The 25,088-nt window shown below is 34.6% G+C and overlaps 2 protein-coding genes and 1 long non-coding RNA gene across 6 annotated transcripts in view; 1 reads left to right on the top strand and 2 right to left on the bottom strand.

Moving 5' to 3' along the window:
- LOC127844044 (uncharacterized) overlaps positions 1–6,346 on the top strand; it is a 31,385-nt gene extending 25,039 nt beyond the window's left edge. For all 3 annotated transcript variants that reach the window (XM_052374017.1, XM_052374010.1, XM_052374024.1), the window contains exons 4-5: positions 1,905–1,981; positions 5,221–6,346. In XM_052374017.1, the coding sequence (XP_052229977.1) occupies positions 1,905–1,981; positions 5,221–5,822 (679 nt within the window). In that variant the 3' untranslated portion in view covers positions 5,823–6,346. The remainder of the gene's footprint in view (positions 1–1,904; positions 1,982–5,220) is intronic.
- Positions 6,347–10,098: 3,752 nt separating this feature from the next.
- LOC127844229 (uncharacterized) lies at positions 10,099–10,760 on the bottom strand. Its single transcript, XR_008032633.1, has 3 exons — positions 10,707–10,760; positions 10,625–10,651; positions 10,099–10,153 (listed from the first exon to the last, which is right to left on the bottom strand). It is a non-coding gene; the product is annotated as an uncharacterized LOC127844229 (long non-coding RNA).
- An 826-nt stretch (positions 10,761–11,586) lies between these two features.
- Positions 11,587–25,086, bottom strand: LOC127844068 (corrinoid adenosyltransferase MMAB-like). 2 transcript variants are annotated; one of them, XM_052374042.1, is made up of 9 exons: positions 24,963–25,086; positions 22,796–22,848; positions 21,297–21,390; positions 21,084–21,141; positions 20,765–20,873; positions 19,862–19,959; positions 14,047–14,111; positions 13,617–13,676; positions 11,587–11,819 (listed from the first exon to the last, which is right to left on the bottom strand). In XM_052374042.1, the coding sequence occupies exons 1-9, from the start codon at positions 25,037–25,039 to the stop codon at positions 11,711–11,713; spliced, it is 723 nt and encodes a 240-aa protein (XP_052230002.1). In that variant the 5' UTR covers positions 25,040–25,086; the 3' UTR covers positions 11,587–11,710. The 2 variants fall into 2 exon arrangements, with proteins under 2 accessions (XP_052230002.1, XP_052230006.1); XM_052374046.1 differs by having other exon boundaries at positions 20,765–20,837; positions 24,963–25,081.
- Positions 25,087–25,088: the final 2 nt, after the last annotated feature.

Here is a 25,088-nt window from a genome sequence, read left to right as displayed (position 1 = left end):
TTGTTTTCATGAAACTTGAAACATGGACAGATGACAATATGGAGATTATGCACGTCAATTCATTTTGTTCCTACGTCAAAAATTGTGGTTGCTATGGCAACAAATGTAAAAAAATAATATTGTTTACTGACAATGGTGGAGTTTCACCGGTAGGGGACCATATTGCTTGGCAATCTCTTGTTTACTACAAGTTTTAGCCCGGTTTTTATCAAGAAGTGAAAATTAGGGAAACAAGGATGTTTTTTCGATCTCCTGTAAAATTATAAAAATCTGAGTTACAATAGTTTTGCGCCAAACCCAATGGTATTCTTGACATTTGTTTTGTATGTAAGCAGTTAGTCCCTCTACTACTAGTGTGCTCGCTTTTGCTATAGCCTGGAAAACAATATCATCAGTGTATTTCAGTCTGCGATGGTATTGAGCTAGCTCTTGTGTTCTCAAATCAAAGGCACTTTTGTGAATGCAAATGCATCTATACGGATTGCTACACTAAAAGGAATATTTCTGCAGCAATGCTGTGGATGGCAGCTGGATGGAAGAAGGTAGTGATGACTATCCGTTGGTTTAGAATGAAGGTCAGTTACAAGGTGTTCCCCTTCAATATGTGGACAGCATCAAGAATTACTGTAAACGTATAGAATTTTGTCGGTATGAAATTTCGTGGTTTAATGAAAAACAACTAATTCGTTGACACGTAATTTCGTGGATTTCAAATTTTCGGGGAAGACTGACCGTCATAATAATTATACTTTTATTAAAACAACCATGGTAAAAAGAAGCATAATCTGCTAATCTGTGTTGACAGCAAAACTTGAGGTTAATGAAAGCATGAAAGTGTTGCCGATAATTGTTGTTAAGAGCAATAAAGCGGCGCAATTGTGGGTCCCAGCTTGCTAATTGCCATCGATGTTGTTTTGACAATATTTGCACTTCTCAGCGCAATCGGTCCTCTAGTAGAAACACTTGAGTAATAAGGTCCCCAAAATACATGTGTGAAAACGGTTATGTCTCTTTTAAATTTAATTTGCGCATATTGACGTAAAAGATAAATCTGCAAACTGTTAATTTTACAATCACGTAAAAGAAATTTGTTTTTCTTCACAATTGGTAATGCTATTTATTATTTTTATTTACCATGATTAATAAAACGTACATTAACGATGATGAATAAAAAAAAGAAAAACTGATAGATATAGTGTAATGTGAACTACTGAAGTGAAGTAACTATTACAAAAACAAATATCTCGGATAACTGACAACACAAGAAAATGTCCGAAATGACATTTGGAAATGACTGATTTAGGATTAAAAATGTATAAATAATCGTTAGTACTTGAATTCGTGGTTCAGTGGACCAATGAAATCCACGAAAATTCGTACCACACGAAATTTAATGGTTTTACAGTACGTGTTGTTCATTCGATACTTCACTGGTAAATTTAATAGAGTTGTGAAAAGGTTTAGCCTGTGTATGGAAATCAATTGAGTTTGTCATGACAATAACACCACTGCAAGTCAATATTGTCTATGAAAGGCAAGCAACTATGAGGTTTCAAATCAACCAACTTGAGGAGTTGTCCTGCAAGATGTCCCATGAAGATGTTCCCTATGATGTTTTCTTAAATCAAAGGCACTTTTCTAGGTGCATATGCGTCTAATACGGATTGCAACATGTAAACTGACTATATATAGAGAGAGTCTTTTGGTATATGTAACACGGTATTGATGTTCTACACAATCTTTGTTTTGGGGTCAAAACAACCACGACTCATGGTCCTTTTATTAATTGTTAAATCTTGCAACATATAACTTCATGTGGGTAAGGGGGTATTTGTCAATATTGTGACAAGGTCTACTTACTTTTGTTTCCACTTGTTAAATGTTCTTTCATATTCCTTCTTCAGGCCTGCTATACCAAATGAGTTTGACTTTGATGAAGGGCCAGAAACTAAAACTGTCATTACCCCAAGAAGAACACCAGGTATGAGCAGAATTTTAGAGAACATTCATCTTGTAGTCATAAACATAGCTGTTGGTTTTTAAGCTCACTGGAGCACAATGTGCTCATGGTGAGCTTTTGTGACCACCTTTTGTCCGTTGTGCGTCATGTATCATGCGGTGTCAACATTTGCTTTTTAGCTCACCTGAGCACAACGTGCTCATGGTGAGCTTTTGTGATCGCTTTTTGTCCGTCGTCCGTTGTGCGTTGTGCGGCGTCAACATTTGCCTTGTTAACTCTCTAAAGGCCACATTTATTGTCCAATCTTCTTGAAATTTGGTCAGAAGATTGGTTTCAATGATATCTTGGATGAGTAAAAAAATGGTGACGTTTGCTTGAAAAACATAACTGCCAACGGGGCGGGGCATTTTTCCTTATATGGCTATAGTAAAATCTTGTTAACACTCTAGATGCCACATTTATTGTCTGATCTTCATAAAACTTGGCCAGAAGATTCATCCCAATAATATCTTGGATGAGTTCAAAAATGATGCCGGTTGGTTCAAAAACATGGCCGCCAGGGGGCGGGGGATTTTTCCTTATATGGCTATAGTAAAACCTTGTTAACACTCTAGAGGCCACATTTATTTTCCAATCTTCATGAAACTTGCTCAGAAGATTTGTCCCATTGATATCTTGGATGATTTCAAAAATGGTAACCTTTGCTTGAAAAACATGGCTGCCAAGGGGCGGGGCATTTTTCCTTATATGGCTTTATATGGCTATAGTAAAATCTTGTTAACACTCTAGAGGCCACATTTATTGTCCTATCTTCATAAAACTTGGTCAGAAGATTCATCCCAATAATATCTTGGACGAGTTCGAAAATGATGCCGGTTGGTTGGAAAACATGGCCGCCAGGGGGCGGGGATTTGGCTATATATAGTTAAACCTTGTTAACACTCTAGTTTAAAACTCTAGAGGCCACATTTATTTTTCGATCTTAATAAAATTTGGTCAAAAGGTTTGTGCCAATTATCTATTGGACGACTTCCAACATGGTTCTAGTTGATTGAAAAACATGGCTGCCATGGGGCATTTTGCCTAATATGGCTATAGTAAAACCTTGTTAACACTCTAATGGCCACATTTATTATCCAATCATCATAAAATTGGTCAGAAGATTTGTCACAATAATATCTTGGACATGTTCAAAAATGGTTCCCGTTGGTTGATAAACATGGCCGCCATGGGGCAGGGCATTTTTCCTTTAATGGGTATATATGGCTTCAGTAAAACCTTGCTAACACTCTTGAGGCCACATTTATTGTCAAACCTTCATGAAACTTGGTCAGAAGATTTTTCCCAATGATATCTTGGACTGGTTTTAAAATATATATGCCCATATATATGCCCCCCCCCCCCCCCCCCCCCGATGGCCATGTTTTCAACCAACCGTATTCATTTTATAAACTGTCTAAGATATTCTTTAAACAAATCTTCTGAATCTTCTGGCCATGTTTCATGTTTTTTTAACATAACCGTCACCATTTTTTAAACTCGTCCAAGATTATATTGGCACAAATATTCTGATCAAATTTCATGAAGATTGGACAATAAATGTGGCTTCTAGAGTGTTAACAAAGTAAATGTCTATGCCGCACAACACATGAGGGACAAAGGCAATTACAAAATCTCACCATAAGCACATTGTGCTCAGGTGAGCTTAAAATCATGTATAATGGCTCTTTCACACATACAAAATGAAATTTCAGGGGTGCACTTTAGGGTTTGTTTTTTAATTGGCCTAAGGTCATGCTATTTTGAACATTTTTATTGGGTTTTGCATATTTAATATATTTACTATCTGATTTTTTTATCATTACTTGTGTGTTTGAGACACTACATAACAGAATAAATTCAATTGGCAACTAATATGCAAATGGTCTTACTTTATCATGCGTATGTTTAACATTGAAATTATTTTTATGTCCCCCACTATAGTAGTGGGGGACATATTGTTTTTGCCCTGTCTGTTGGTTGGTTGGTTGGTTGGTTGGTCTGTTGGTCTGTTTTTGCCAACTTTAACATTTTGCAATAAATTTTGCTATATTGAATATAGCAACTTTATATTTGGCATGCATGTGTATCTCATGGAGCTGCACATTTTGAGTGGTGAAAGGTCAAGGTCAAGGTCATCCTTCAAGGTCAGATGTCAAATATATGTGGCCAAAATCGCTCATTTTATAAATACTTTTGCAATATTGAAGATAGCAACTTGATATTTGGCATGCATGTGTATCTCATGGAGCTGCACATTTTGAGTGGTGAAAGGTCAAGGTCATCTTTCAAGGTCAGAGTTCAAATATATGTGGCCCAAATTGCTTATTTTATGAATACTTTTGCAATATTGAAGATAGCAACTTGATATTTGGCATGCATGTGTATCTCATGGAGCTGCACATTTTTGAGTGGTGAAAGGTCAAGGTCAAGGTCATCCTTCAAGGTCAGAGGTCAAATATATGTGGCCCAAATCGCTTATTTTATGAATACTTTTGCAATATTGAAGATAGCAACTTGATATTTGGCATGCATGTGTATTTCATGGAGCTGCACATTTTGAGTGGTGAAAGGTCAAGGTCGAGGTCATCCTTCAAGGTCAAATATATGGGTCAAAATTGCTCATGAAGTGTCACTTCTGCAATATTGAAGCTAGCAATTTTATATTTGAAATGCATGTGTATCTCATGGAGCTGCACATTTTGAGTGGTGAAGGGTCAAGGTCAAGGTCATTCTTCAAGGTCAAACGTCATATAGGGGGACATTGTGTTTCACAAACGCATCTTGTTATTTGTTGTGTTTGTTTCTAGAAATATAACAGTTGAAATCTAGACTCTTATTTGCAATTCGAATTTAAAGGTTCAAAGTAAATAATAGACATGGACGCTGGAAAATTATTTCACCATTCCCAAATACACTGATTCAAATGTAACTTCTTTCATTGAAAGAAACCCAGTCTGGATAAACAAACCTTGTTAATTAAATCAGTACAAAGTAAAATTAAATGTTTCCGCCTATTTGGAACTGAACAGTTTGAAGAATAATGTTTCATCTTGAGTTTCAAGTTTGAAAACAGTCAATACGGACAAAGGCTAATTGTGCATTGTAATCTAGATTTGGTATAAGAATGATAAGACATTACACTGACTATTACAGACTAGTTAAGACTACAATAAACATTTCAAATAATGTTGAATTCGACAATCATGTATTATTTCCAGGATCGGCACCAAAATCTCAAAAGAAGGTAGCGCGCATGGATAAAGTACTCAAAGACATGATGCAGCAGAGGAAGCAACAGGCTGCAGAGCGTGATGCACGCAAGCAGGCAGCAAGCACAGCCACGGGTGGAGCCAAATCCCCCCGGACAAATTCGGGCAGTCCCGGACGGGCCCGTATAGGAAGTCCAGCGGGTAGCCCTAGAACACCCCCGTCTGCCGGAGTGAATCGAATGTCTCCGGTACGACTCCCGGGTGATCCAATCACAACAACGCCCCTACGAGCTCCCTTGCCAGATAATACCCTACTGGCCCAAAACAGGGCAGTAACTAGCGAAGTGGAAAGGAACGCTAATTTTGCTGACTCTACAACAGCTGGCACTTTAGCGGCATATACTAGAGTTACTTCTACAGTGCAAAGCTATTCGAATCATACTTCAGCAGAGAACATGAATTCTCAGATTTCTGTATTCTCACAACAGCAGCCACAGGATCTAGTAATTTCCTGTGATGTTACCAGTAATAAAACGGTTTCTGCAAATTTTGTTCACACCACCTCTGCAGTTTTGCCAGAAACAATGCCAGAAAGCATGGATATGTCTTGAAAATTGATTTCATATTTTATTTAAATATTTGTAAGCTGTTTTTGCTTGGTATTCTTAATGTTTGATTTCACTGTAACTATTATTACAATATGTCTACACAAATTAGGATTCTATGTTTAGAATACTCTTTACTTTTTGAAGCCTACCCATCAGCCAAATTTGTGTAAGCAATTAATAAATAATAAAACATTATTTGCATAATTATTATTTACATGGTATTTAATCTGCAACTCGCAAGTTTGTTGACACTAAGTCTGATGTGTAATTAACAATGCTTTGACCAGTTCAGAGGCGTTCTATAATGTTTGATATAACAAGCTTTAAATCCAAAGTATAAAGGCATTAAGTAGATTTTAATTTCAAGGAAATGTTTTGTGTATTTTTCTATAGGGACCAGCCAGATTTTTAGCTCACCTGAGCACAATAGACTCGTGGGGAGATTTTGTGATCACCTTTTGTCAGACGTGAGTTTTGCAGCATCAACATTTGCCTTGGTAACACTTTAGAGGCCACATGTATTTTCTAATATTCTTTATGAAATTTGGTACGAAGATTTGTACCAATGATATCTTGGATGAGTTTTAATGTGGTTTCAGTTGGTTGAAAAACATAGCCAACAGGTGGTGGGGGAATTTTGCCTAAAGGGCTATAGTAAAAACTTGTTAACACTCTAGAGGCCACATTTATTGTGAGAACATTTGTTTTAATGATATCATGGATGAGTTTGAAAATGGTTCTGGTCTGTTGAAAAACATGGCCACAAGGGGGCAGGGAGTCTATTCTTAAATGGCTATTGTAAAACCTTGTTAGCAAACTAAAATTACATTTATAGTTCGCTCTTCATGACACTTGGTCAGAACATTTGTTCTAATTATTTCTTGGGCTGCATAGAACAGGTCAGTTCCTTTGTATCTCAGGCGAGGGACTTCGGGGCTTTCTCTTTATTTTCATGAGCAATCATCGGTACCAAAGACATAATAACATTGTTTAAAAAACTTAAATACATTTTGCATATTTTATGAAATTGCTCATTTGGTCGATAAATTGTTTAAAAAAATTGTAAATGTGTACTGACACCTTGTAATATATTTGAAACATTAGCCTTCTACTCCTGACCCAAGCAACATGTATTCTCATATACATGCTGTTTTTTTTTTACTACAATAAAAGCTGCGTCATGCTAAAATTTGTCTTAAGCCATATGTGGCCAGTGAAGCTCTATACCAGCCTGTGCATTAGCATCGTCTGTTCAGTTGATACGCTGTCCAACATCACACAAGGTTTGATAGTCCAAATAATAGCTATGCTTGTTGTCCCCTACCATTGAAACCGAGGGGACTTCTGGTTTGAGCTCCGTCTGTCAGTCTGTCTGTCACACTTATCTGGATCCTGCGATAACTTTAAAAGTTCTTCATATTTGTTCATGAAACTTGAAACATGGATAGATGGCAATATGGAGATTATGAACGTCATTTCATTTTGTTCCTACGTCAAGAATTCTGGTTGCTATGGCAACAAATATTTAAAAATTTAAAAATTTTACTGACAATGGTTGAGTTTCACTGGTAGGGGACAATATTGCTTGGCAATCTCTTGTTGCATGTGGAATAAATAATACCCATTTTTGCATGTCATTTACTAGTATGTTATTTATGCATGAAAGTCATTTTCAGTTTTTTTTTCCACTATGTGGTAGGACTTGTTGGTTTACACCAATGAATTTGCCAATACAAAAAAAGCTCAGAATTATTTGGACTATGTTCAGCCCAGTTTGTCATTGAAATACCGGTAAGCTGGATTTTCTTATCTTCTTATAACTGTATTAACTGAAAAAATTCCCATACAACAGAAATTACTTGTTTGATTGCATGCATAAGTGTCATTGTTTCTCAGCTTTAAAATTGTTTTAGCATCAAAACTGTACCCAGTTACAGGGTGATATTGATTTGCTTGTAGATATTAAAATTGCAATCATTTTTACTCTTGTTGTGTCTTTTTGATGAAGCTAAATGTTTTAGTATTATTTGACAAACAATTGTTTTATGGTTATTGTGTCTTTCATGGAACCTGGAGATCCTGGGTTCTTTCCAATTTTGCTGAGAGTTCTGCAGATTTTTCCAAGGAAACAGACTGGAGAACCTTGCATTAAGTTCAAGGCTTTTGTTGAAAGTAAGCTAAAATGTATTTGTCACTTATCATGGGAAATTCCAATGTTTTTTTACACAAAGAAATCACCTGAATAAACAACACAAATATTCTGAATAAGGAGGTGTACAAAGTAAAGTGTTATTCTCATCTACATCACAAAAATATTTTAAAATACATGATATAATTAAAATTATTTTCACATTTTAATTATGTATATAAACGTAATGCTGTGAATTAAAAGAAAAATTTCATGTGTAAAGTGGTTGATATTTAAGATTCTCATATGTCACCAACATTAACTGATGCAGATAGGAGCATATGGCCAGTCCATACGTTTGTTGTCAAAAGTTAACATATTGACACCATTTCTATTACATAAATAGTTCTTGTATATACATGTATTGGTCAATCTAATCTTTGTTGTCTAATAAATAGATGTAAGTGTAATATTCATATGGCATACCAAATGTGCATTCAAAGTTTAACATGTTATATATAATATACAAATAACGTTTTCAGCGAAGTGTACTTTAATTATGCCGCCCTTCGAAGAAGAGGGGGTATATTGTTTTGCACATGTCGGTCCGTCCGTCCACCAGATGGTTTCCGGATGATAACTCAAGAACGCTTAGGCCTAGGATCACGAAACTTCATAGGTACATTGATCATGACTGGCAGATGACCCCTATTAATTTTCAGATCACTAGGTCAAAGGTCAAGGTCACAGTGACTCGAAATAGTAACATGGTTTCCGGATGATAACTCAAGAATGCTTAGGCCTAGGATCATGAAACTTCATAGGTACATTGATCATGACTGGCAGATGACCCCTATTGATTTTCAGGTTACTAGGTCAAAGGTCAAGGTCACAGTGACTCTAAACAGTAAAATGGTTTCCGGATGATAACTCAAGAATGCTTACGCCTAGGATCATGAAACTTCATAGGTACATTGATCATGACTGGCAGATGACCCCTATTGATTTTCAGGTCACTAGGTCAAAGGTCAAGGTCACAGTGACTCGAAACAGTAAAATGGTTTCCGGATGATAACTCAAGAATGCTTACGCCTAGGATCATGAAACTTCATAGGTACATTGATCATGACTGGCAGATGACCCCTATTGATTTTCAGGTCACTAGGTTAAAGGTCAAGGTCACAGTGACTCGAAACAGTAAAATGGTTTCCTGATGATAACTCAAGAATAATTAGGCCTAGGATCATGAAACTTCATAGGTACATTAATCATGACTGGCAGATGACCCCTATTGATGTTCAGGTCACTAGGTCAAAGGTCAAGGTCACAGTCACAGTGACAAAAAACGTATTCACACAATGGCTGCCACTACAACTGAAAGCCCATATGGGGGGCATGCATGTTTTACAAACAGCCCTTGTTTAATAAATCCCTGACCTTACTTTGACTTTGACCTTTTTGCATAGAAGGTCTGCATTCTGGATAAACCCAGGGTTCACCATGAAACACCCATTTCACCTACCTCATTGCTGGGTTCATCATGAAACACCCATATCACCCTACCTAATTGCTAAGTTCATCATGAACACCCATATCACCCTACCTTATTGTTGGGTTCTCCAGGAACACCCTTTCCACCCTACCTCATAGCAGTGTTCATCAAGAACACCCATATTACCCTACCTAATTGCTGGCTTCACCATGAAACACCCATTTCACCCTACCTAATTGCTGGGTTCATCATGAAACACCCATATCACCCTACCTTATTGTTTGCTTCATCATGAACACCCATATCACCCTACCTCATGGCTTGGTTCATTATGAACACCCATATCACCCTACCTCATTGCTGGGTTCATCATGAACACCCATATCACCTTACCTAATTGCTTGTTGCATCATGAAACGCCAATATCACCCTACTTCATTGCTTGGTTCATCATGAACCCATATCACCCTACATCATAGTGGTGTTCATCATGAACACTCATATCACCTAACCTCATTGTTGGGTTCATTATGAACACCCATATCACCTTACCTTATTGCTTGTTGCATCATGAAACACCCATATCACCCTACCTCATTGTTGGGTTCATCATGAACACCCATATCACCCTACTTCATTGCTTGGTTCATCATGAAACACCCATATCACCCTACATCATTGCTGGGTTCATAATGAACACCCATATCACCCTACCTCATTGCTGGGATCATCATGAACACCCATATCACCCACCTCATTGCTGGATTCATCATGAAACACCCATATCGCCCTACTTCATTGCTTGGTCCATCATGAACACCCATATCACCCTACTCCATTGCTTGGTTCATCATGGATCCATATTACCCTACATCATTGCTGGGTTCATCATGAAACACCCATATCACCCTACCTTATTGTTGGGTTCTCCATGAACACCCATATCACCCTACCTTATTGTTCGCTTCTCCATGAACCCTATATCATTGTTTGGTGCATCATGAAACACCCATATCATCTTATACATTGTTTGGTGCATCATGAAACACCCATATCACCCTATCTCATTGTTTGGTGCATCATGAAACACCCATATCACCCTATATCATTGCTGAGTTCATCATGAAACATTCATATCACCCTACCTCAGAGCTGGGTTCATAAAGAACACCCATATCACCCTACCCAATTGCTGGGTTCATCATGGAACACCTATATCACCCTACCCAATTGCTGGGTTCATCATGGAACACCTATATCACCCTACCTCATAGATGAGTTCATCATGAAACATTCATATCACCCTACATCATTGCTGAGTTCATCATGAACCCATATCACCCTACCTCAGTGCTGGGTTCATCATGAATCACCCATATCACCCTACATCATTGCTGAGTTCATCATGAACACACATATCACCATACCTCAATGCTGGGTTCTTCATGAACACCCATATGACCCTACATAATTGCTGGGTTCATCATTAACAGTAATCTGATTTTCTTGCACAACCAAAACAAAAAGACAATGAAAAAATAATTTGCTTGTATGATGTAACAAGTGAAACAAATCAAGAACTTCTTTTTCTCTTATTAACGAGGAAAATTCTGGTTATTATGCTTTTGGACTTTATTATATAACGAATAAAAGCCTTAACATATATAAGTGTGACCTTGCCCTTTGAGGTATGCAGATGTCTTCAACGTGATCATTTAGTTATTTTTAATTTAAAGTTTTAAAGTCCAGACCAGCTGTTATAGGGCCTTATTTAACCTTTGTCTTCAAAGTAATACCTTGATGTTTCAGATAGGTAGACAGGCTTTATATGTGTTATGCCCCCACCTCACGATGGTGATTTTGGCATGAATGAGTTATATTAAAATTACATAAATATATAAGAAAATTACAGTCCAGACGTTGTTTTATGACCTGGAATGTCTAGAAAAGCTTTGACATGCATATGCACGCTCATACACTTGACCAATATGACTGCTTTTAAAGCTTTTGGCAAGCAGGCTATGAAGTAAAAAAACAACATGAAATGGTGATGCTAGTCACAAAGTTGATGTACTATCAGTAACAAATTAACTCTGCGACATATTATTAGTTTTCCAGTATGTTTTATAAATATTTTACAAAATATATTTTGCTTTATAGTTTTTATTCTGCATAGCTCAAAAGCATGAAAACATATTGAAGAAAACAACTACCAGCTACAACAACCCATGTACTGACATTTGCATATTATCTAAATTGTATATGAAAGGTCTAATTGTTCCCCTTGGAGGTTGGATGATTGATAGGACGGTAGATCTTCTCTTCCTGCCCCTCCAGGTGAGCTGCTAGGCGAGCCATTGTGAACAGGAGGTCACTTAGTCTGTGAACAACATTAAGCAGATACCAAGCTATTCTCTCCCAATAATCTAAGCTATATTCAACATTCAAATATGCCAAGCAATAATTGCTTCATGGTTTTCCATTTGTTTTGCATCATATTTGTATATTTTTCATGTCAATACAAACGCTTGTTCGTCTTTAGCAGTTGTCATCATTACACATAAAAATTGTTTCCTTCACTTATTTTGGTTCTAAAATAATCATAAGCAGTAGAAATTATATAATAAACTGAATATTGAAATAGTATCGAATTCTAGAAATATGTTTTATTCTTGTTGCTAGCCTTGCATATGTCTTCACACAACCAGCTCAACAGGTAAATGTAATCAGAACATGACACTAGCAAATATCACTGCACTGCGTCGGCACTGGAATGGGAGGAAATTAATCTATGAAAACTGAAGTTCTCCCATGGAATTGTAACCAGTGAAGATGAATCAAGATCAAGCTTTAATGACATTTTAGAGTAATGTTAAGTGCACTTATCATTCAAAGCTAATTCAAGTTTCTTTCCGCAACTAAAATAAGTTCTTTTCATGCCCCCTTTCGAAGAAAAGGGGGCATATAGTGATCGGACTGTCCGTCTGTCTGTCCGTTTTTCCGTCACACTTTGCGTTTAGGTTTCAAAAAATGCTCATAACTTCTATGTCCCTTGAGATATAACCTTCATATTTGGTATGCATGTGTATATGGACAAGGCCTTTCCATACACACACATTTTTTTATCCCTGTGACCTTGAACTTAGGGTCTGCGTTTAGGTTTCGAAATCTGCGTTTAGGTTTCAAAAAATGCTCATAACTTCTATGTCCCTTGAGATATAACCTTCATATTTGGTATGCATGTGTATATGGACAAGGCCTTTCCATACGCACACAAATTTTTTTACCCCTGTGACCTTGACCTTGAACTCAGGGTCCGTGTTTAGGTTTCGAAATCTGCGTTTAGGTTTCAAAAAATGCTCATAACTTCTATGTCCCTTGAGATATAACCTTCATATTTGGTATGCATGTGTATATGGGCAAGGCCTTTCCATACGCACACAAATTTTGACCCCTGTGACCTTGACCTTGAACTTGGGGTCCGTGTTTAGGTTTCGAAATCTGTGTTTAGGTTTTGAAATGCTCATAACTTCTATGTCCCTTCAGATATAACCTTCATATTTGGTATGCATGTGTATATGGACAAGGCCTTTATATACGCACAAAAATGTTGACCCCTGTGACCTTGACCTTGAAGATAGGGTCCGCGTTTAGGTTTCGAAATCTGTGTTTAGGTTTTGAAAAATGCTCATAACTTCTATGTCCCTTCAGATATAACCTTCATATTTGGTATGCATGTGTATATGGACAAGGCCTTTATATACGCACACAAATTTTGACCCCTGTGACCTTGACCTTGAACTTAGGGTCCGCATTTAGGTTTCAAAATCTGCGTTTAGGTTTCGAAAAAAGCTTATAACTTATATCAAGCGTTTATAGGGGGCATAAGTTATCCTATGGTGACAGCTCACGTTTCTAGTTATCATCTATCATGTTATCACACCAAAACCAAAACAAACATGTTTTATTTTTTAACTACACAGTGCATGTAAGTTTGATGGGAAACATTTTCTGATCATGTGGTTTAATCCAAAGTAATTTACAAATCCTCAGAGGCTTGTAAAAGTATAAACAAAATCTGGACAGACAAACCAATCAAACCACCCCACCAACTAGAATTGATGGCATACACAATGTTCAGAGTCTAATTTCCCAGCACTAACTGAGGTACCATTACCTGTTGAGGTATACTAGAGGCTCCATATCCATTTCTCTTGCACGCACACATGTTGTAACTCTGCAAATATACATTAACTATCTTCATAGTAGTTACACGCCACTTCCCCCGTTCAAGCTATACACTGATAATTAAAGTATCAAGTTAGTAAATATTTGATCAAGTTAGTAAATATTTGATGAAAATATAGGATAACTCAAAGGCCAATATGGATCATTCAAGGTCATAACTTTGTAGATGTAAGCAATCAGTGTACCCATTATGTAAGTTAACAGTTAAAATTACAAAAATAATAATTGACAACAGGTTTGACATACTGCTGTTTTCTAAACTGTTTTATTTATAAATTATATTAGAATGATCATGTTTCTTATTTTGTGCTTATGTTTTGCAGCTAATAAAACAAAGGTAACTGACAGGCTACACTTACTTTCGTTCAGCTCGTCTACATATTGTTCTAGCTAAATGTAGTGATGTTGCACTTTTTCCTCCACTCTGAAATGAGAATAACAATGTAATAGCAAGTACATAAATGAGAATTACAATTTAATAGCAAGTACATAAATGAGAATAACAACTTAATAGCAAGTAAATCAATGAGGATTACAATGTTATAGCAAATAGAACAAGATGTGTTTGTGAAACACTATGCCCCCCCCCAATATATTTTACCTTTGACCTTGAAGGATGACCTTGACCTTTCATCACTTAAAATGTGCAGCTCCATGAGGTACACATGCATGCCAAATATCAAGTTCAATATTGCAAAAGTTATGGCAAATGTTAAAGTTTGACGCAAACCAACAAACAAACAGACAGGGCAAAAACAATATGTCCCCCACTATAATGGTGGGGGATAGAAATGAGGATTACAATGTCATAGCAAGTACATAAGCGAGGATTACGATATAAAAGCAAGTACATAAATGAGGATTTAAATGTAATAGCAAGTTTATAAATGAGGTTTACCATGTAATTGCTAGTACATAAAATCAGGATTACAATGTAATAGCAAGTACATAAATGAGGATCACAATCTAATATCAAGTACATAAATGAGGATAACAATGTAATAGCAAGTTCATAAATGAGGATGACAATGTAATAACAAGTACATAAATGAGGATAACAATGCAATAGCAAGAACATAAAAGAGGATAACAATGTAATAACACGTACATAAATGAGGATGACAATGTAATAACAAGTACATAAATGAGGATTACAATGTAATAGCAAGTACATAAATGAGGATAACAATGTTATAACAAGTACATAAATGGGGATAACAATTTTATATCAAGTACATAAATGAGGATAACAATGTAATAGCAAGTACATAAATGAAGATTACAATGTAATAGCAAGTACATAAATAAATATAACCATGTAATAGCAAGTACATAAATGAGGATTAAAATGTAATAGCAAGTAAATAAATGAGGATAACAATATAATAGCAAGTACATATATGAGGATTAGCAAGTACATAAATGAGGACTACAATGTAAAATCATGAACATAAAGTAGGATAACAATTTAATAGCAAGGACATAAATGAGGATAACAATATAATAGCAAGTACATAAATGGGGATAGCAATATAACAGCAAGTACATAAATGATGACTACTGCGTTATAGCAAGTACATATATGAAGATTACAATTTAACAGCAAGTTCATAAATGAGGATTACAATGTAATATCAAGAACATAAATGTGGCTTACAATGTAATAGCAAGTACATAAATGAGGATTACAATCTAATAGCAAGTACATAAATGAGTATGACAATCTTATACACATTACATAAATGATTAAAATGCAATAGCAAGTACATAAATGGGGATTACAATGTAATAGCAAGTTCATAAGTGAGGATAATAATGTAAAAGCAAGTACATAAATGAGGATAAGAATGTAATAGCAAGTACATAAATGAGGATAATAATGTAATAACAAGTACATAAATGAGGATTACAATGTAATAGCAAATACATATATGAGGATAACAATGTAATAGCAAGTACATAAAAGAGGAATACAATGAAATAGCAAATACATAAATAAGGATTATAATGTAATAGCAAGTTCATAAATGAGGATGACAATGTAATAGTAAGTAAATAAATGAGAATAACAATGCAATAGCAAGGACATACAAGAGGATAACAATGTAATAACAAGTACATAAATGAGGATGGCAATGTTATAACAAGTACATAAATGAGGATTACAATGTAATAGAAAGTACATCAATGAGGATAACAATGTAATAGTAAGAACATAAATTAATATAACAATGTAATAGCAAGTACATAAATGAAGATTACAATGTAATAGCAAATACATAAATAAATATAACAATGTAATAGCAAGTACATAAATGAGGATTAAAATGTAATAGCAAGTAATGAGGATTAAAATGTAATAGCAAGTAAATAAATGAGGATAACAATGTAACAGCAAGAACATAAATGAAGATTGCAATATAATAGCAAGAAAACAATAAGGATTACAAAGTAAAAGCAAGTACATAAAGGAGGATTACAATGTTATAGTAAGTACATAAATGAGAATAACAATGTAATAGCAAGTAAATACATGAGAATTAGCAAGTATATAAATGAGGACTACAATGTAAAATCAAGAACATAAAGTAGGATAACAATTTAATAGCAAGGACATAAATGAGGATAACAATATAATTGCAAGTACATAAATGGGTATAACAATATAACAGCAAGTACATAAATGAGGACTACAATGTTATAGCAAGTACATAAATGAGGATTACAATTTAATAGCAAGTTCATAAATGAGAATTACAATGTAATAGCAAGTACATAAATGTGGATTACAATATAAAAGCAAGTACATATATGAGGATTAGCAAGTACATAAATGAGGACTACAATGTAAAATCATGAACATAAAGTAGGATAACAATTTAATAGCAAGGACATAAATGAGGATAACAATATAATAGCAAGTACATAAATGGGGATAACAATATAACAGCAAGTACATAAATGATGACTACCGCCTTATAGCAAGTACATATATGAAGATTACAATTTAACAGCAAGTTCATAAATGAGGATTTTACAATGTAATATCAAGTACATAAAAGTGGCTTACAGTGTAATAGCAAGTACATAAATGAGGATTACAATCTAATAGAAAGTGCATAAATGAGTATTACAATCTTATACACAGTACATAAATGATTAAAATGCAATAGCAAGTACATAAATGGGGATTACAATGTAATAGCAAGTTCATAAGTGAGGATAATAATGTAAAAGCAAGTACATAAATGAGGATAAGAATGTTATGGCAAGTACATAAATGAGGATAATAATGTAATAACAAGTACATAAATGAGGATTACAATGTAATAGCAAGTACATATATGAGGATAACAATGTAATAGCAAGTACATAAAAGAGGAATAAAATGAAATAGCAAATACATAAATAAGGATTATAATGTAATAGCAAGTTCATAAATGAGGATGACAATGTAATAGTAAGTAAATAAATGAGAATAACAATGCAATAGCGAGGACATACAAGAGGATAATAATGTAATAACAAGTACATAAATGAGGATGACAATGTTATAACAAGTACATAAATGAGGATTACAATGTAATAGCAAGTACATAAATGAGGATGACAATGTTATTACAAGTACATCAATGAGGTTAACAATGTAATAGTAAGAACATAAATAAATATAACAATGTAATAGCAAGTACATAAATGGGGATAACAATGTAATAGCAAGTACATACATGAGGATAACAATGTAATAGCAAGTACATCAGAGCTCCAGATAAGGTTTTGTGAAATTCTTAAATTACTACCAGATTTTCAAAAAGAATTCTTAACTCTGAAATTTTATTCTTAACGTTACTCCTAAGTTTTGGAAAATAATTCTTATTTTTTCTAAATGACCTAAAAATACATAATAATGGTTATTTTCATGCAAAAAAAATCAAAATAAACATATTAGCAACTTTATTTATACGAGTTCAACAGTGTCTTTTCAGTATTATACAATTTTATTTTTCCAATACCTTCATATGCCCAAACTGTGCTTCTAAGATTGCATGCCTTAGATGAATTTTTACATATTTCACATTTAAAACGGGTCTCCCCTTCAATCTTTTCAACGATTAGCCACGGGACTTGTCCCTTCCACTCGTTCAATGTTTTTTTGTGTGTTTAAGTTTGGACCCGTCGTGTCGCGGTTTTGTTTAGCTTTTCCGACTGTGTCGGCAACTGAACATACAACATCGTATAAGATCTTTTCTATAATGTTTTTCTAAACATTTAACTTCGGCTCACTTTGCGTACAATATGTTAAAAGCGTGTTTTTGGACGCTTTGCAGTTTTTTAGGACGCTCTCTGGGCGCCACCATTGTTTTTTGACAGATAGACTGTATACGCCGCTTTTATTGGAAAAAATGCGCTTTGTTAAACAAACCCGATAACCATTCTATATAAGCACCGCAAAGATCTTTAATACCCGAAAAGAACTCAATAAAAATCGATACGAACCGATGCAAAAATAATATTCGTAACTTGATTTTGTAATTCTTAATGGTACGACAAGATTTTTAAATAAATACGTAACGGACTTGAAAATAATTCGTAATTACGAAAATACGACCCTTATCTGGAGCTCTGTACATAAATGAAGATAACAATGTAATAGCAAGTACATAAATTAGGATTACAATTTAATAGCAAGTACATACAAGAGGATAACAATGTAATAACAAGTACATAAATAATGATAACAATTAAATAGCAAGTACATAACCTATTATTACAATGTAATAGCAAGTACATAAATGGGGATAACAATGTAATAGCATGCACATAAATCAGGATAACAATGTAATAGCAAGTACATAAATGAGGATTACAATGTTATAGCAAGTACATAAATGAGGATCACAATCTAATATCAAGTACATAAATGAGGATGACAATGTAATAGCAAGTACATAAATGAGGATTGCAATGTTATAGCAAGTACATAAATGAGGATAACAATGTAATAGCAAGTACATAAATGAGGATTACAATGTAATAGCAAGTACATAAAGTAGGATTACAATGTAATAGCAAGTACATCAGTGAGAATTACAATGTATTAGCAAGTAAATAAATGAGGTTTACAATGCAATAGCAAGTACATGAATCAGGATTACAATGCAATAGCAAGGACATAAATGAGGATTATAATGTAATAGCAAGTACACACAAGTGTCATGCAGGCGGTAAACAGTGTTAACATTGTTCAACCTATAAAATTCAATAAATACTGACAGTAGTTCTAGTTACATGTATTATGATACATTTATGACGGACATCGTAATTGATATCTAAATGTCCAGAAAATATCATTATCATCTAAATTAATAAAGAAGCTTCTACTTTCGCTCATTTGTATCACTTTGGGAAATGTAATATTCATTTAAGTTAAAATATGTTCAAGGCAAAAGATATTTCATGTACATGGTTTACACAAAGATTGGTAATACTAGATATATTGATTTTAAACAACTGTTGCTCATAAATCTTGACGTTTTACTTGATTTTAATAACTATGATATACTACATACTCACATGTAAAAAGTGCAAACGATTTAGGCAATTCACAGAAAAAAAGTTACTAAACTGTGCCAATACTCAAGACCTTCAGTCAGTACTAGAAGTCTAACAAAATTGTAGGTTTTGGTCAACATTGAACTTCTTTCAAAAACATTTACCAGTAATAACTCCATCTTTAATCAAATTCTTCAATGTTTACATTCACTTATTGTCATGGGGTTCAAAGATGCTTTTTGGTCCTTTCCTAATTGAAGCTCTGAAAAAAACTACAATACCTTAATAAGGTGACAATCAAGGGATTTCAATGTTTAGTTCCTCCTTCACCTGATGCTGCAGTATATATAAGGACCTAGTGTCCCGGCATTCCTACTTTATTATCTTATCAAACTTGAAGATGTTGGATCTTATAACTTCAGTCTCCAGCTATTTTGTTTTCACTGATTTATAGACAATTTTGGTTTGGGGGTATCTGCTGTAAACCCCACATGTCCTGACCACCAACCAATCTCACCCTGAGATTGGGAATCAAATCTGGACAGCCTAGGTTAAATCAGGTCTACCAATCACTGCAAAAACTTGTACATTGAATCCTGATATTTGCTAATAACCACCTACAGGTAAAATGAAATTCTTCAAGGGAGGCAACTGTTCAGTGTACTCATCAATCCATGCTTCCAGGGTTGGTACGTTCTTACTGCTGAATTCTGTCAGGTCTGAAAACATGACAATGAGGTAATTGTGTTGTTTCAGTGTTTAAATCTACTTGTTCACAGATGGTTAAAATTACCATGTTTGAACTTTCCATCACAGGTTCAAAACAAAATACACATCAGATCTCGAAATACACTTAGAACGTAGAATCATACTAAAAATACACTTTTGTTTATGAAAATAATACATTGGTAAAAACGCGAAAATATAAAATAAGAGTATTTCTGTTGTTTTTGTAATAAATGTTGGCAGCACATGGATTTAAACATGTAGTATGACAAGAGGCTTTTAATCCAAAGGTTATTGAATCAAGCCTAGGTTGAGTAAACTGTTTGTTCCAACTAAATTCATATTCTTATTATTATATGGGTGCTCTTTTATTCTAAGTACATGTATCAATTATTATATATCAAATAAAAACATTTAAAAAGAACTTCATCCCAAAATCTTTTCAAAGACTGCTGACCCTTCATGGCTACCAAAAATATTAACAATTAAAATTAAATGTCTGCCAAAAAGGCATCTTACTAAAAGTTTCTATTTTCACAGAATACTAGGACCAGTAATCAGTAAGGACCATTTCAAATTACCAATCGAATCAATGTATACTGGATGGTGTTTTAAGATTTAGAGAAATAATGTCCACAATTTTAATTAAAGATTCACAAATTTAATTTTATTATTTATCATATGTAACAAACAATCTTTAATTTTAATGAGTTTCTACGAAAATGGAAATCCAAATTTTAAATTAACGAGTAGTCTTTATCTGTTGTAACAATTGAGATAAACTTCAAACATTCTTACTTGTATGAGATTCCCTTGCTGAAGACTTTGGTGTTGCAATATTTGCACTGACATCTTGTAGAATGCACTGAATCTGCATTGGTTTGATCAGACAGAACAAAACCTTGTACTACAGTAAAATAGCGACCTTCAAACTACATTTATTAACATAAATGCAAAGATCAATCAAAATAACAATCTCATATTTGTTATGTCGGTTCCTTTTATTGTATATGCAACTGTAATACAGTTTGGTTAAATATGACCATGGTAATGTCAAATTCTATATGGTTTTTATGAAATCAGTGATACAAAACTATAGTAACGAAAAATTAATAACCTCATCAAGCCTATCAATAAATGGATGCCCTGCATCTTTGCAAAACTCTTTTGCCAATCTGAAAAACACAAATACACATTCTCAGATTGATTAACTCTAGCATTTACACATTTTCCTTCTTAACATGCATGGTAGACAGCACTTGGTATGTACAGATAAAAAGATGAGCCAAAAAGGTTTTTATAACTATATTAAAACCTACAAAGTACAAACCCAATGGCTGAAGTTAGCTCATCTGTAGTCCCAAGTGCCTCAAAAATTGCATCATCTTTCCTTCTTCTTTCACCAGTAAATGTTGCAGAGGTTCCTAAAAATAAAAATAAAATCTCTTTAATGCAGTGTTTCAAATCCAAGCAAAACTATGGACTGACAAAACCTTTTTTACTGGAAATAACTTCTTTTACTTACTCTTAAAACAAGATGTGTTTGTGAAACACAATGTCCTCTTATATGACGTTTGACCTTGTAGGATGACCTTGACCTTGACCCTTCACCACTCAAAATGTGCAGCTCCATGAGAAACACATGCATTTCAAATATAAAATTGCTAGCTTCAATATTGCAGAAGTGACATTACATGAGCAATTTTGACCCATATATTTGACCTTGAAGGATGACATTGACCTTTCACCACTCAAAATGTGCAGCTCCATGAGATACGCATGCATGCCAAATGGCAAGTTGCTATCTTCAATATTGCAAAAATACTCATAAAATGAGCGATTTTGGCAACATATATTTGACCTCTGACCTTGAAGGATGACCTTGACCTTTCACCGCTCAAATTGTGCAGCTCCATGAGATACACATGCATGCCAAATATCAAGTTGCTATCTTGAATATTGAAATACTGCAAAAGTGTACATTAAATGAGTGGATTTGACCCATATATTTGACCTTTGACCTTGAAGGATGACCTTGACCTTTCACCACTCAAAATGTGCAGCTCCATGAGATACATATGCATGCCAAATATCAAGTTCCTATCTTCAATATTGCAAAAGTTATTGAAAATGTTAAAGTTGGCGCAAACCAACCAACCAACCAACAGACAGGGCAAAAACAATATGTACCCCACTACTATAGTGGGGGACATAACAATGCAAATGCATTATGTGTGTGTATTTCTTTCCAAGCCAGAAGCTACAATATGTGTGTACCTGGAGTTTTCCCCAGCACTCCTTCCTATTTATCTTACTAGGCTCGAGAAATTTGGGACAACGTCTTAATTACAGCTGCATTTTCAAGCTGTTTCGTTATTACTGAAACAATTTTAGTGTAGTGTTGTGTTGTGTGGGCAGCAAGAATACACGGAAGAAACCCCATCTGTCCAGTATTGTGACCACCAACCAAACACACATGTTACCAGGAACGGGCATTGAACCCAGGTGGCCTAGGTGAGAAGTGTGTTCCAACCACTGCGCTAGCCAGACAGCCAAGTCAAATGTACCATTCAATTAGTTAAAATAAATTTCTGATTTATAATCATAAAAATTAATGGCAATAATTGCACATGTATTGCAGCTCAACACTTACTGCTTTGATAAAAAGCAAAAAAAAAATCACAAAATGTTCAAACAAACAGGAAAAATAGATTTTACAAAAGGTTGATTGCTTGACAGTGAGGTGATATAGAACACGAAACCAAGCATGAGGCATGGGTTAAACCAAATGTACCGGTAATATGATTGTATACATGTTATACAATATACCTTTGTCCCCAGTTCTTGTGTATATTTTGATGTGTCTGATCATTGAAATTTGACTGCAAGAAAAAAAGGAAATTTTTAAAATCAAAATAATCTTTTTTTTTATTTTTTTTTTATTCAATAGAGTACATACAATGTTTACATGCATATGATCATAAAACAAAGTAATACCATCTTTTGTTGATATAATGTATTTCACAATAAAAAGATTATCTTTAAATAAATAAGCAGGTCAAAGCTTGCATTTCAAGGGTCTAATTCAGTACCTTGTTATACATTAATATATATATATATATATATACATTTATTATTTTGCCCAATTTGGAAACGCACCGGTACCAGCCCAGTTTGGAAAAAAATGCACAAAAACCCTGATATTGGGAAAATTCGCTTTGTGAAGTCTTCATATTTGTAAATTGGTGAATTCGATTTTTTCCTTAATACTTTTAAATTAGTAACTAAATGTTGTCAAGTTTTCAATAATTTATTAAATTACATGTACATTCAAGCTATATAGCTGCATAGGGAAACTAACTAATTGTTGTATTTTATTTATATATAAAAATTTGGAAACCTTCAATTAGGAATTTTTTCGACAGCGATAGGGAAATTTGTAATTTGTCCTGCATTGGGAAAGTGCCATTTTCTGGTACATTATAAAGAAGGAGAACAAGAGCAGTGCATAACAGGTGCCAACGCTCGGCTGCGGGTTCAGTTTTGAATAAATGAAAGCTTGTCAGATTATTTTTTTTAGAGGTCACAGTGACCTTGACCTTGTAGTTGTAGGTGGAAGCTCTTTGATTTTAGAGCCTATGTTAAAGTTTTATATTAGAGGTCACAGTGACCTTGACCTTTGACCTAGTGACCCAAAAATGGGTGTGGGGTGTAGAACTCATCAAGGTGCAGCTACATATGAAGTTTCAAAGTTGTAGGTGGAAGCACTTTGATTTTAGAGCCAATGTTAAGGTTTTAGCACGGCGGACGACGAGCTGGCTATGACAATACTTCAGGTTTCTCCGAAACCAGCAGAATTTAAAATCACAGTACATATTATATAGATTTGGTTTGACTCACATTTTGTATGTTGTTATTGTGTATAACAAATGGGCAATTTATGCACAATGAGTGACGCTAGATTGGTACTTATCCGCTTGGGTACTACTTAAATGTACCTCGGGTACCCTTAAGTATACTAAAATGTACCACAGGTATGGACAATATACTGAAACATACCTGGCAAATTTAGAGTGTACCTGAGTGTTATTCCCACCCAAAATCGATTGTCGTAAAACCCTCTTACCGCCATACCAAACAACATTCTCTGAAACAAAACCTGCCTCAACATTTTTTTAACATGAGTTTCCATAATATAGAGCCCATTATATAATTATTTGCATATATATGAAAATAATTCATTAAAAAAAATAGCTGACAATGACCACTTTAACATTAGCATTCGCGGGTACGTTTTAGTATATTTTCTGTACCCAGGGTACATTTAAGTATACTTATGAGTACACGGGGTACATTAAAGTTGTACCAGAGACAACAATGACCAATCAAGCTTCATCATGCCAGTATTGAGGAAAAACAAGTATCCTTGAAAACAATGGATGCTCCCCTTGTTTGACCTTGAGAAAATCTTTTATTCGCCTCAGTGACTTTGACACTAGTGACCTTAGACCTCATCAAAAGGTAGTTCTAGTTCCATGCAAGGTACTTACATGCCAAATATGTAAGAGATCGGTAAAATATTGAAGGCCCTATGAGAAACTGTAACAAAAGTGACGGAAAATCTATTATTAGCCTCTGTGACCTTGACCCCAAACCTCATCCAAAGGTACAGGTCCATGCAAGGTACCTACTACCAATTATGCAAGAGATTGGTAAAATATTGAATGCTCTTTAAGAAACTGTAACAAAAGTGTGATGGAAGTAAGTAAAAAATGACAAACAGGCAACAATATGCTCCCCGAAAATATTTCTCCCCGAAGGAGCATACAAACTATAAGGGATTTGTATGGTATGTAATTAGACTATGTAACGGCATCATTGGCATTGCCATTGGCTTGAGTTGCTCAATTTCGTAAATATTATCAATGGTAATGTATTATTTAGTATAGGTGATTGAATAAAAATAACCGAAATGATTTACAATAAAGTATATTACCCAGTTTGGGCTATACATGATCGTACATTAGTTGTTTTTAAACTTGAAATAAATCTAAAAATCTTAAGCATTTTCATTTGACAGGTACCTCCTTTGTGAAGAGTACTTGAAAACAACAACAAATGT

Source organism: Dreissena polymorpha, chromosome 1 (assembly GCF_020536995.1).
Source record: "Dreissena polymorpha isolate Duluth1 chromosome 1, UMN_Dpol_1.0, whole genome shotgun sequence".
Lineage (NCBI taxonomy): Eukaryota > Metazoa > Mollusca > Bivalvia > Myida > Dreissenidae > Dreissena > Dreissena polymorpha.
The sequence above is the reverse complement of the archived record's forward strand: the minus strand, read 5'-3'. Positions and strand labels throughout refer to the sequence as shown.

Coding starts and splice junctions, on each gene's coding strand:
- LOC127844068 (XM_052374042.1), bottom strand. CDS start 25,039: ATGAAAATGCTTAAGATTTTTAGATTTATTTCAAGTTTAAAAACAACT. Junction 21,391..22,795: donor CACAAGAACTGGGGACAAAG/GTATATTGTATA, acceptor TTTTATTTTTAG/GAACCTCTGCAACATTTACT. Junction 19,960..20,764: donor AGCAAGGGAATCTCATACAA/GTAAGAATGTTT, acceptor TCATGTTTTCAG/ACCTGACAGAATTCAGCAGT.